Source organism: Asterias rubens, chromosome 6 (assembly GCF_902459465.1).
Source record: "Asterias rubens chromosome 6, eAstRub1.3, whole genome shotgun sequence".
Classification (NCBI taxonomy): Eukaryota; Metazoa; Echinodermata; class Asteroidea; order Forcipulatida; family Asteriidae; genus Asterias; species Asterias rubens.
In genome coordinates, this window is record NC_047067.1 from 20,517,735 (window position 1) to 20,530,386 (window position 12,652).

The window sequence follows — 12,652 nt, forward strand, 5'->3', positions numbered from 1 at the left end:
AGTACCAGGCATGAGAATCTTCCGGTTTAAACCGGAATTCCGTTTTTTTTTCTTTCAAAATTGTGGTCTCCGAGTTCGATGTGAATTTGCTATAAAATTCGGGGGGTAGGTTTTTGGGGGTATACATTTGGATTTCTCTAATCCCTCTTCTCTAGTCAGACAATGTAAGTTTACCTTTGTAATTGTTATTATCGCGGATCCCCACACGTCGTTCATGAAATACCGGCACCTAAACAATAAATTGCCGTCCAGCAGCTGGCCCAATTTACGGCTTGTTGTCTTCCTCGCATCGCGATGCATGCAGCAGCAGCGACAGATGTATAAACTTGCCTCATTCCTTGCTTCGTTTATAGTGGTATGGTTCAATAATGTTTGCGTGTAATGCGCTTGCTGCTGCAGCAAAGATAACACGTGTGGAGACTTTTGAAAGTCTACTGAAAAAACAATGCACGTGTTTGCACCATGTGTACTGTGTACTGTGTACGTGCATGTTTGCACACGAACCAATGAGTGGCGCGGCACAAATCTGAGATCGCCGGCAGGCCATGGTAATCTGGTGCCTGTTATTGCCTCACAACCAGGGAAAGATATATTGGGAACCAGCGAACACACTGTACGTCCGGACGATGTGCTTTCTTCATTGGTTCTATTTCTATGTTGGGGTCTAATCTCAACCTCGTTCCAGTTATACCCTATGCTGAATAACAACCTCTTTCACAAAAACACATCGCTCTCGCCAAATATATAGGCCTATATATATTTTAAAATGTGCGTCGTTGGTGAGAAAAAAAGCATTTTCAAGGGCAGAAATAAGGGATAAGATCGTCAAAAAAATAAAAATATTATTACTATTATTTTTTTCCCACTTTCTTTTTCCGGAATTGTAACAAAATCGCAGGCGGACCCAAAATTGTTTGAATTGTTTGAGCTTTACATTCCTTATTTTCCCTTAAACCTATTATTAAAAAAAAAAAAAAGGAAAAATCACACAAGTAGCTCACTTCTACCTGGAAAAATAGGTGTCAGAAATGCATCAGAGACCACCACAGAGCTTCTAAAATACCCAGAGCTCCCAGGGCTCTTAAGCGGGCCCTGGACCCCGGCCGTAAGGGACTTCGCGCTGCGCGCTCGTATTGTGTGCGAAATGATGGAATATTGACATTTCCAATCAACTGAATTTTTTCCTGTTTTTTTTATCATCACCCATTCTCATGCCTGGAAGTACGTAAGCAATATCAAGTAACCCTGTGTGTCTGCTGTCACTGATAAACATTGACTGGATGCAGCTTTACCAGTAAATCCATTGCTGTTTGAGTTGTGGGCATGATCAGAAGTACGTAAGCAATAACAAGTAACCCTGTGTGTCTGCTGTCACTGATAAACATTGACTGGATGCAGCTTTACCAGTAAATCCATTGCTGTTTGAGTTGTGGGCATGATCAGAAGTACGTAAGCAATAACAAGTAACCCTGTGTGTCTGCTGTCACTGATAAACATTGACTGGATGCAGCTTTACCAGTAAATCCATTTCTGTTTGAGTTGTGAGCATGATCAGAAGTACGTAAGCAATAACAAGTAACCCTGTGTGTCTGCTGTCACTGATAAACATTGACTGGATACAGTAAATATAATTATCAGGTGTAAAAATTAAGTCAACTCTGAAGGGAAAAAGAGAGATTTTATTTTATTTAAATCTTTAGTTCTTACATTCTTATTAACCATTCCTTTTTCCTTGATTTCTGGGGTTTTTTTTACAGAGTGGTTTTCTTTTGGAGGATCTTCGACGTCTCAACGTTGCTTTGACAAGAGCTAAACACAAACTCATTCTGATTGGCTGTATCAAAGCACTCAGTAAATATGGACCAATGAGGCAGCTCCTAGAATATCTGCAATCTACCAAGATGATATCCTTTTATTTTTAGTTGAAAGAGTGTTTAGAATTTTTAGGTTGTTTTGAATGCCTGATGGCAACAAACATTAACCATTCCCTTACAAGAAATGCACTGTTTAAAAACGTATTCAATCAAAGGCACTGGACACCTTTGATGATTGTCAAAGACCAGTCTTCTCACCTGGTATACCTCAACATATGCATAAAATGTGAAAGTTTGAACTCAATTGGTTGTTGAAGTTGTGAGAGAATAATGGAAGAAAAAACACCCTTGTCGCATAAGTTGTGTGCTTTCAGATGCTTGAATTCCAGACCTCAGCTGAGGTCTCAAATTTAATTTAAAAATTACTTCTTTCTTAAAGACTACGTTACTTCAGAGGGAGCAGTTTCACACAATGTTTTATTCTATCAACAGCTCTCCATTGCTTGGTACCAAGTAAGGTTTTATGCTAACAATTATTTTGAGTAATTACCAATAGTGTCCAATGCCTTTAACTTGTTTATTTGATAGAGATTGAGTATTTATGTCAATTGTTGATTCCTTAACTTGTGTCTTACATGGTAACCCTCCCATCAGATGTATGCAGTAAGTCCAGTCAATTTTGAAGTTGGTCTCCACAGAGTGTTTCTTGAGGCATTCTGCTCAGAGGGTAGTATTTCATAATTAGAGACTTCCTTTTGTCCAGCTGATGCTCAATTGCTGTCCAGACAGATAACTAGTTTTTTACTGAAAGAGTGATACATTTTCTTGATTCCTTTTACAGAAATCTCAAAACTAGGAAGAATTGTAAGCTAAAGTTATTTATTATATTTTTCTGGAGCCTAAATACCATAGTGGCTTGTTCCTATGGCGACTGCAATCACAAATGGCGGGAAGATTTGACAAATTCTACATGACAATAAAGGTCAATGGAGAGGCATGACCAGAATACAATATTTTATTTCTCAAGAAATTTTCACTGAGAAAAATCAGCAAAATGAGTCATGTGTGGGCGTATGGTGATTATTCATACAGATGTGAATGACCCCGATAGGTTTTGTTGTTGTTCAGAAGTCCTTCTTAGAGAAGAATAGTTAGGTTATTTTTGCAAGTTGTTTTTGGTTTCCTTTCTCAGTATAAGAAGTATAGTACAACTATATGATTACCTTGAAGATTTTGTGTTAGAGCATAATAAGTAACAAAAAATGTCTTTGGAATTTCCATATAATTAAAAATCCTTTATATTGGTCATTATATGTACAAGTTATTGCTCTTTGTTTCCTTTATGTTCGGTGTAATTATATTCAGACCACTGTAATCATACTGCTTAAAGAAGTCAAATTTAGACACAAACAAATGTTTGTTTTCTCTCGGCCATTTTATGATATTTTTAGTGCCACACAAAATACTTTTGTTTTCTTAAAGACAAGATATAAATATTTATTAATCACAATTTAATAAGAAGTATAATCTGAAGTAAGGCCAATCAAAGCTTGGGGAGCATCATTGTATAATACAATCTAATGGTTTTTGTAAGATAAATCTTGGAGATTGAATAAAAGTGTTCATACTGTTGCCAAATGCAATCTTTCTGATGTGAATAATTAGAAATCTTTATGCCGATTTTGCCATCGGTGCTGCATACTCTTCAGTAAGGTTTAAGTCACAATAGACAGAGTAATGGCAATAGTGTAAGTTGTTTTGATACCATGTTTAAAGGTGCCTAAAAATGCCTGCTATATATTTACAAGTTGCATCTGAAGTTTGATGTTTAAAACCCTGCAAGATAGTGATTTCAACCACATCTCTGGTCCAAAGAAAGCACTGATCCCTTGCAATGGACATCACCAGATAATGTTGTACTGTTATGTATCGCAAAATTAACATCTGCATCTATAATAAGAAGTCAATTTGTGTTGTACAATAATACAACGATGAGCAATCAGTCCGATATAGGATCTCTTACTCACTCATTTCATAGTAGACACAGTTCTCCATCACGTTATTTCCAGCATTAACCTGTGAGATGGTCACGTTGTTGAGTTGACACATCTTCCCAGACAGGTTGAAGGAGCGGCAGTTTGGATCCTTGGAGCAAGCCAGGCAGCACTGTATGGGGTTCTTGATGATGGTTTCCTTGAAGGTGTGGCCAAGCAGACAGTAGGGTGTGGTTTGATGATCATAGCTTGCTGGGTTGACACTGAAGGAGCGTCTTGGTGGGGTACACGTTTTTCTCTCGCATATGAAACTTCGCTTTAGTTGACATCCTAACAGAGCCCACTGACCATGTTTGTACTTAAGACAACAACAGTTTGTAGCATTGAAATCTTGTCCATCTTGCATATTCTTGTAGTCATGCTGACCACCATCAAAGAATACCAACCCATCACTGGCAGAGTTCATGCAGCCCAGCCATACATTGCGATAGTCAAAAGATTGATCTTGAATTAGCTCTAAATGCAAGGAATGCATGAATTGATCTTCGGATTGCGAGTTTGCTATGCCAAGCTGACTATCTACATTGTGGCATGCCTGACGAGCTTCAGACCACCGTAGTGGCCCGTCGATAACCATCTTGTAGCAAGACTGATCAAACTGCCTCCAGCCTAACGGACAACCACTTTCTACAATGATGGATCTACCAAACATCAACAGCAGAAATCCGCCAGTCAGAGTTATCAGATGCATGGTGTACTGTTCAAGTTACCCACAGAATCGGATCAGAGTTAGACTAGGGTCTTAACAGAACTAAGACAAGTTGGTTTTATAAACGCGATAGATAATTTGCAGCATCCAAGCAAGACCAAAACAACTGTTGTGTAGATGTTGCACATGCAAAGAATGAGTGTACTGTAGTGATGAATATGTTGGTTCTCTACTTGCGTTTTTATATTTTCCTGTCAGAAATATCCCATTGACTATTTACTGTTAAGTTTGCTGGTAATCTGCCCATTAGTCTTACCGTCCATATCACTCATAAATATTAAATATTCATCAAAGCCATTAAATATTCAACAATGCCATTTATAAAAGGTCACTTTACCAGACTGGGGGAGTTTTTCTCTGACAACAAAAGCAGATGTCAATAATTTCTGTTCACATGTTTCTTCAAGCCTATGGATTATGGTACAAGGTACTTCTTAGTGTTCGACAAGATATTGATATTGATATCAACCCTAACAATAATACACAATTGCTGTACTCGCTCACCTTTGTCTTTTTATTCAAAAAGTGCATTCAAAGGTGAGCGATCCATTAATATTCACCGATGACCGTTAATGTAGAATGGTTTATTGTAAATAAATAATAATATTCATTCTGATTAAATGAGCCATCAAACAAGCATTTACAACAATTGTCATTGTTTTTCTTTTAAAATGGAGAACTACTTGTTGAAGTGTTTTTTGTTTGGGGGGGGCACACCTTGAAAGTTACAGGTGCAGTGAGTGGGCTCTTCCGATCATTGTTCTTTTGTTCCCTAAACTGATAACTAGTTTAAATTTTTGAATCTATTTTACATACTTTTGAGAAATTAAATACCATCTGTATAACAACTACAATAATGTTTTATTACCTTCAATTACAAATTAATTAATATAAGTCATAAATAAACAAAAGTGATAAACATCCAAAAGTTACTAACTCTGAACAAGATAATAAATATATAAGAAACTATAATAAATAGTGATAATAAATTAATAAAGTTTTCTCTTTGTAAATATTTCAAACAATTACAACACCCCTCGGTTAAAATGTTGGAATTTTAAAAAGTTTAAATGGAAAAGGTTTTTACAAACTTTAAAAATTAATTTCATATAGTTTATGTTAACTTGTGTCTTCCTACTTCTAGTTATTCTACTATCCCTCAATCAAATAAAATACTTTGAAAAATAGTTTTACAAATTAACTTGATTTACTTTAAAACACTAAAGATCACCGAAATGTTCTTACTGCACCGTTAACTGCTTACTGGAGAACTGACCTGCAGCCAAAATTGAATTTTACAAAACTTTACGCATCTGGGCAAGTCCACTTGCGCAACGTTTATGGCATAAGTTGCGCCATAAACGTTGCGCAAGTGGACTGACGCAGTTACGTAAAGTTTTGTGAAATCGGCTGCTGGCCCATAGACTTACATATATGTTCTTCACACTACAAGGATTGAGTTATGTATTAAACAGCTCCATGAAATTGAACATCATTAAGGATTTGGAAAGTGGATTTAGAGAGTATATACCCAAATAATTGACATTGCACATTCCGGGCCTTTTACGGTAGGCAAGCAGTCCTAGGCAGGCAAAGATGTGAGTTTTGACTTGAACATCGTTCTTCAGAGAATGTTTTCCACTAAGATTGTGGCAAACTGTAGGATATCAGTTACTGGTGTACATGTGATCCGACCAACATGGCTAATGACCTGAAAATATAAAAAATGCTAAATTGCTAAACATGATCATGCTAAGTGAAAATTAACTGTACTTACACATTGGATTAAGGATATAACCTGAGGAGGACTGTTGGAATCATTTGTAAGCACTGGATCTGTCATAAAATGCTCATGGAACCCGTTAGCCCAATCTGCTTAGCACAAAGGGTTACAAACCGACCTACAATTTAATTTACTCTGGTAGTGACTGGTTCCCTGCCTGACATTTGCTTAGTACAACAAATCTCAGAACAACATTTTCTGATGAACATCTTTATGGCGATGGACACGCGTGTTTTGTTTTAGGGTTGAGGCTAAATTATTCCCAACCAAGTCAAATAAACTGTAAATGGTTTTTGTTTGAAAGCTAATATAATGTTGAAAGTTCTCTAAATGCCAGGAGAATTGTATTAACTTACCTTGTCACTAGAGTTCTTATCAATCACATAAGATGCAGCACCAATGATCGCTGAAGCAAAGAACATTGCATCATGCTCTACTAAAGCAAACCTCTCCCTACCAAAGAAAATAAGTAATGGCGTTCTGAGCTTGGGAATTTTGTGACTCTTGAAAACAGATTTACAAAAATAAAAGCATTACTCCAACAAACTCGTTGAGCGTGGCACCGCAAGGTCAAGCGCCCTCACAGAGTTTAAAGGACCGCTTCTCGTTGGCCAAGAGTTGCAAATGGCGCATATACACTTATACGTATTTCCATTGTGTTGCCCTTAGTGATGCAAGGCAACATAAGCAACGGGTATATTCTGATACACATGTAAAGATTCAATATTTGACTAACACGATGTGAAGAAACCATCAGCACTTCATGTCACATGTCTTACCTATCCTCTTGGTAACCAGTACTTTCACAGGTAGCCACTTGGAAGAGTTTTTCATACACAATGTTCCGTCTGAGGTAGGCAAGATCCATGACTTTCAGACTGATCTCATGTAGGATCTTGATACTTGTTGTCTCATCATTGTGGCCTCAAGATAGGATGAAGTAAACATCAACAAATTTATTGTTTTCAATCTGGAAGCTCATAAGCCTTTTTGTATGACGGGCGTGATATGAGTGTACTGTTTGGTTTGGGTGCATACACACAAATTCACCCAAACCTTATAGTGTTGTAGTTTTGTATCCGCCATATCTCAAAATGGCTTATAAACTGATTATAACATGAGAAAAAGTTCCATCTGAAATACTGTCGAAGGCATCAGCAGCTCATAACCACATTGTGATGCTCTACTTGGATGTCATTCTGCAAACAAAAAGTTGAAGGACCTGATGTTTCAAGCCTTGAGAAAGACTCCGCTAGGGTTTTAAAAGTCATGCCATTGACTGTTTGTTTCATTTATAGGTCCTTTCGGTTGGTAAGCAGTATGCAACAGGTAGGCTGATACTAATTTCCCATGGAAGTAATTCTCACAGGTTGCTTAGGTGTGTTATTGAAAACTACAGGATGGAAATAAATTTATGATGAATTATCCAGTCTGTAAAACTTACCCATGATCTCGAGGAGTGTCTCGATGTAGGTGAGAGGAGAGAGACCATAGACCCTATAGTCTAAGGTCTTAAGGACTGTTAGCTCTGTCTTTAAGATGGTAGTTGAAGTACAACCAAGACCTGAATCTAGAAGAAATCTACTGCACTTACGACATGTCAAGATCTGTAAAAAGAAAAGATGGTAAGATATAAGTATCTTTCAAACTAGGTTTTGTGTATTAATAAGCAGGACTGTTTCCAGCAAGTTCCCAGCACGGGTTGATATGATGGTTTGTCTCGAAGTCAGACCATAGAGCAAGGAGGTTGCCATTTTCTTCTCTACTATTACTGTACTTGTAATGCCATGTTCTGTTTTTAAAATATACTTTGATACAAATTCCAGAAACAGTGACTGTAATCAAGGCATACACAAATTCAAAACCTTTGGAGACAAACAAACTTTCATGTATGTTATTTGAAACTAATGTAGAAATCCTTAAATCATGGTTCTTATTTTAGCAGCTAGAGTAGCCTCATCGATACGGAAACTGTTCCCTTAAGGGCCCTGCATCCATCAAGAGAACAATAGTCTGAGGAAAACTAACATACAAACATACAAACAAACAAACAAACAAAGATTTGTGTACTAGGGTAGTTTTATTTGAATGGCTTGTCACCTTATAATGAGAGCACATTTTGCTAGCAATCTGCACACAGGAAACCATGAATAGCTTCACTTGTTTCTTCAGTTTCTGCATGAAGGTTTTCCAAGTCTTCACTTTCTTCTGTCTGTCTTCATCGCCTGATTGAATTTTCTTATAGTGGACACGGACATATTCACTCATAAACCTTTGCAAAAAATAAGTCATTTTAGAAACCAGTTGAGAAAGGAAAAGCTTAACAAATTAACAGAGGTATGCCCAAACATTTAAAATTGTTTCCATTTGGTGCCTGCTTTATATCAGAAAATCATATCCTGAGTTGAAAAGGGGCTTGATGTTCTGGGAATGCAATCTCTTCAAGTTTAGCTCAACCCATATCATCCGAGTTTTGGGCAGGCTGCCTATTGCTGCTACTAATGATTTGTTTTTTTGCAGTGGTCACAAACTGTTTCAGGAGGGTTTGGGGTGGTAGGGTTTGCCTGTTGCTGCTGAATATTTTGGTATGTTTTTTTGCAGTAGTAACACACAAACTGTTAAATCACAAGGATCTTTCTTACCTGTCGAAAATGTCCAAGGCCAGATAGCGCGACTCGGCAGGCTGGTTAAACCTCTCACATATTAGGAAAATCATTTCTGTTCAGAGAAATTTCATATATTTTAATAAAATTTTCCAGCAAAAAATACGAAAATAAATCTTACCTAATAATACAAATCACAAATCTCATGCAGCACAAAAGTAGAAAAGAAAATGTTTCTTCCTACGATCATTTTGACCAAGTTGGGGAGGGGGAGGGGAGTTGACTGTGGCTGTTCAAACAGAGACATTGTTTACCTGCAATGGTGCCTTGCTTGAAAGCCCCATCTGCACTGGTAGCAGCTTGGGCAGTCTTTTCATTGTGCGTTGCCTGCACATACAACAAGTCTTCAAGGAGTTCCGAAGACAGACAACTTCCCTTAAGATTAAAAACTGGCTCTGGAGGAGTGCCAAATATTGAGTCGTTGTCCATGATGTGATGAAAGTCAAGTTGAAACCAACACCTTTAAAATGAAGATGTGTTATGTAAAAAGATGTATTGACTGATTTTTAGTATGCACTTTTATAACCCTGCCCCAAAATAATGGTTAGATCAAGTTTTGATATCAAATTAAAACATCATTATCCCACTTTATTCTACCTGCACTCACTGGTACCTAGTGGTAGCAGTAGCCTTCACTTTTCTTTGCATTACAAATGCCAGAAGCAAGGGTTTCCTGAGCTATTAAAATAAGTGGTATTACTTGGTCACTATCAATGTAATTTTTGTTACCTTTGCTTTTTTGCTAAATTGTCGGTTGTTTGTTTGTTGTTATATGATTATGATCTACCCAAAAAGGGCGTTATTTTATATTTTATTTAGTGTTAGTTACACAATACACACAACCAGTGGACTAAAACCAATTAGTTATTTGACATTATAAGTAAGTAAACATTGAGTATTGCTATCATCATTGGCGTATTGTGTTACACTTTTGTCTTTTCATTTTAAAAACAAAAAGCACTTGGCCTACCAGGTAACCATGCCTACTGCAGTGCAGCAACACACTTCACACTACAGTCCCCCTACTACACAGGAGTTACGTACCTAATTTAAAAATGGTTCAAGACGCCTCCTGCTTGCTTGCATCACGGATACCTCGACAGTAAAATACAAAGAGCCTCCATCCTCACTGAGCCATGTTTTTCATGTCAAATGCAAGATATAAACGACCAAAAACGACAAAAATGACAGTAACCTAGTGTAAGCGCAAAAGGTTGGGTTTTTTTTTGGGGGGGGGGGGGCCGACTGTCCAAAAAGTTTTGTAAAACACGAGAGGGCGGTATTAAAATATTTTATTTTGATGGCAGGGGGCCGGGAGGGGGGCAGAGAGCTCGACAACACCGTAAGCCGTAAGTCATGACTTCACTTTATGCTTTTTGTAACTTTATTTGCCATTAATTGTTTATTTATCCACCAGAAACCAGTAGATATGACCATACCCCTTGACCTATAGCGTTTTGAAGGACGTTCCATTATTTACTTTCTGTATTATTGACACAAGCAACGAACAGCACACACTTGAAAGTTCACCCATTCAATCAATAGCGTGTTATGTATACGGACAGCGCAGACGATTTTGTAGTAGTGTGACACCAGATCGGTTGCATGGTTGCACGTTCATTGAGTGTCTCTTTTTTACGAGTTGACAGTGCATTAAGTTGGATTTAATAACCAATCACTGTGTGACTGAATCTTTGGAGTGATTAATTACGTAGTAGTAGACAGAGAATTTAAGGTAAGCTCACAAACCACAACCACACAAAAGCAGTGACTACTGACAGTGCAGTGGCATGACATTTATGTGTGTAATTCACAGAATTGCTAGTTAGCTATATAAACGCATGTTTTGATTAGTTTAGTGTGATGTTCAAGTGATACTGAGAAGTGAATTAAAGCAATTAGTTTAGTTACCTCCATCATTATGGTTCAACTTTACTTTGGGCTGGCTGACAAACCTTCATAAATTGCAACCAATCTATTTATTATCTTTAAATATTTTATCAACTTCTGTATTCATTATTTAGTTTCAAACATGTCAAATGATATAACGTGATTTCAGGCGTTGCAAAGTGAGGTATCAATATTTTGTTTACGAAATTGTGATAAACAATGGTACGCAGCAATCACAGAGTGCCACTACCACTCGGCATGGTTGAACCTCTTTGAATGAGTATGAGTTATCCAAGTTGCAATCACAGAGTGCCACTACCACTCGGCATGGTTGAACCTCTTTGAATGAGTATGAGTTATCCAAGTTGCAGCAGTCGGGGGTGTCTGTGTGACTTTTGTGGTACGCAGCAATCACAGAGTGCCACTTCCACTCGGCATGGTTGAACCTCTTTGAATGAGTATGAGTTATCCAAGTTGCAGCAGTCAGGGGTGTATGTGTGACTCTTGTTACATCGTTCGGGTATCATGACACACATCAGCCATCTGCCAGAGTTAGGGCCCATTTGTATTGTACAATGACGAGACAAGGAACAGTAACTCTTAATGATTAGCCCAGATATTCCTTGAACCAGGTGTCCTAACTTGATTAACGCATAGTGCAAAATGATACTTGAGCAGTTTGCAACTGTATGTCATTTGATAATGACATCTCTCAGTTTCATTCTTGAATGAATTGAACTGATCTCCCCAATAGAAAAAAACATTCCTTGTAAAAACCAATCCAAATCTGGCATCAGTGGTTTCTGCCACCACTGTGATTCTTTTACAGCTGCGTCCAAGAAAAGCACAGGTTATAACTCACGTCATGCTGGCGCTTTGTAAAGTTTCATCAACAGCGATGGGTGGAGATGGCACTGGCATATGAGCATAGAGTTCATGCTCCCCACTCCCCAGTAATGGTGGGAGGCAGTGGCAATAGGACTTCATTATAGATTGCTGATTTATTATTAAAAACAGCGTTACGTTGCATGCTTACTCACTGTGTACACAAACTCATACACATAGCAATATGGATTATGTGGAACCCAATCTTGATTAAAAAACAAACCTTACATTCCATTGTTTACTATCTTGGTAGGTAGGATGTGTTTGTACAAGACTCGGCATAAATAAGAAATATAACAACTGAACAAGTTTCAACCCTCTTCCCCTTTCCCTTTATTTATTTAATTATGTTTTCTTCAATTGAGCTTAGTATGCACAAATCATGCCTGCAGGAATTCCAGGCTCTTTGTCTCTTTTGTAAACATGTAATAACACAGGTTTCATGGTTCAGTTTACAACCAGTGCAAAACCCATGGCCTGTTTATTGACCCATTTAGGCTCTGTCTGTCGATCCATTGAATTGCAAATTGCTGTTAACAATCTGTGCTCTCCTCTTTATGAATATTAAATTGTGTCACAATCAAGCTTTTCCACCGGGAATTGAGTTAGATTTACACTAAGAGATATTTACACTGCCAAATATTTTGTTTGGCCGTAGCTGAGTCACTCTAAGCTCAGAGTCTAAGATGTTATCAAAGATAGGTTGGTTAGATAGTGGAGTTAGACCCCTCCTATTGAATTGAAAACATTTAGGCCCAAACGGTTGGAAATTACAGACTTCACACTTTTGTATTTATAACCCAATTATGTAAATTGCTCTGAGACTTGTTTACATGTATTGATTTAACTGGGGA

General features: G+C 37.7%; 4 protein-coding genes across 5 annotated transcripts in view; 2 read left to right on the forward strand and 2 right to left on the reverse strand.

Annotated features, from left to right (window-relative positions):
* LOC117291908 (DNA replication ATP-dependent helicase/nuclease DNA2-like) overlaps positions 1 to 4,569 on the forward strand; it is a 33,933-nt gene extending 29,364 nt beyond the window's left edge. The window contains exons 29-30 of the mRNA XM_033773913.1: positions 1,758 to 1,904; positions 2,450 to 4,569. Coding sequence (XP_033629804.1) covers positions 1,758 to 1,904; positions 2,450 to 2,497 — 195 coding nt within the window. The 3' untranslated portion in view covers positions 2,498 to 4,569. The remainder of the gene's footprint in view (positions 1 to 1,757; positions 1,905 to 2,449) is intronic.
* LOC117291411 (snaclec 3-like) lies at positions 3,834 to 4,559 on the reverse strand. Its single transcript, XM_033773064.1, has one exon. The coding sequence runs from the start codon at positions 4,557 to 4,559 to the stop codon at positions 3,834 to 3,836; it is 726 nt and encodes a 241-aa protein (XP_033628955.1).
* A 1,632-nt stretch (positions 4,570 to 6,201) lies between the features above and the next one.
* Positions 6,202 to 10,142, reverse strand: LOC117291412 (cyclin N-terminal domain-containing protein 1-like). The gene is made up of 8 exons (XM_033773065.1): positions 10,068 to 10,142; positions 9,278 to 9,483; positions 9,003 to 9,078; positions 8,461 to 8,632; positions 7,805 to 7,967; positions 7,140 to 7,284; positions 6,717 to 6,813; positions 6,202 to 6,288 (listed from the first exon to the last, which is right to left on the reverse strand). Exons 2-8 carry the CDS (start codon positions 9,450 to 9,452, stop codon positions 6,202 to 6,204), a joined length of 915 nt encoding a protein of 304 aa, XP_033628956.1. The 5' UTR covers positions 9,453 to 9,483; positions 10,068 to 10,142.
* Positions 10,143 to 10,339: 197 nt separating this feature from the next.
* The window catches only part of LOC117291909 (1-phosphatidylinositol 4,5-bisphosphate phosphodiesterase delta-4-like), a 35,327-nt gene continuing 33,014 nt past the window's right edge, over positions 10,340 to 12,652 (forward strand). Inside the window, exon 1 of one of the 2 annotated variants that reach the window (XM_033773915.1) lies at positions 10,340 to 10,372. The gene's annotated coding sequence lies outside the window, so the exon portion shown is untranslated. Of the gene's footprint in view, positions 10,373 to 10,631; positions 10,759 to 12,652 lie in introns of those variants that run through there. The other variant, XM_033773916.1, reaches the window with a different exon arrangement.

Excerpts from the sequence above, each read along its gene's own strand:
- LOC117291411 (XM_033773064.1), bottom strand. The coding sequence starts at position 4,559 with ATGCATCTGATAACTCTGACTGGCGGATTTCTGCTGTTGATGTTTGGT.
- LOC117291412 (XM_033773065.1), bottom strand. The coding sequence starts at position 9,452 with ATGGACAACGACTCAATATTTGGCACTCCTCCAGAGCCAGTTTTTAAT. Across the intron at positions 7,968-8,460 it reads AAATGTGCTCTCATTATAAG|ATCTTGACATGTCGTAAGTG; the intron begins GTGACAAGCCAT and ends TTCTTTTTACAG. Across the intron at positions 7,285-7,804 it reads GACACTCCTCGAGATCATGG|GCCACAATGATGAGACAACA; the intron begins GTAAGTTTTACA and ends TCCTATCTTGAG.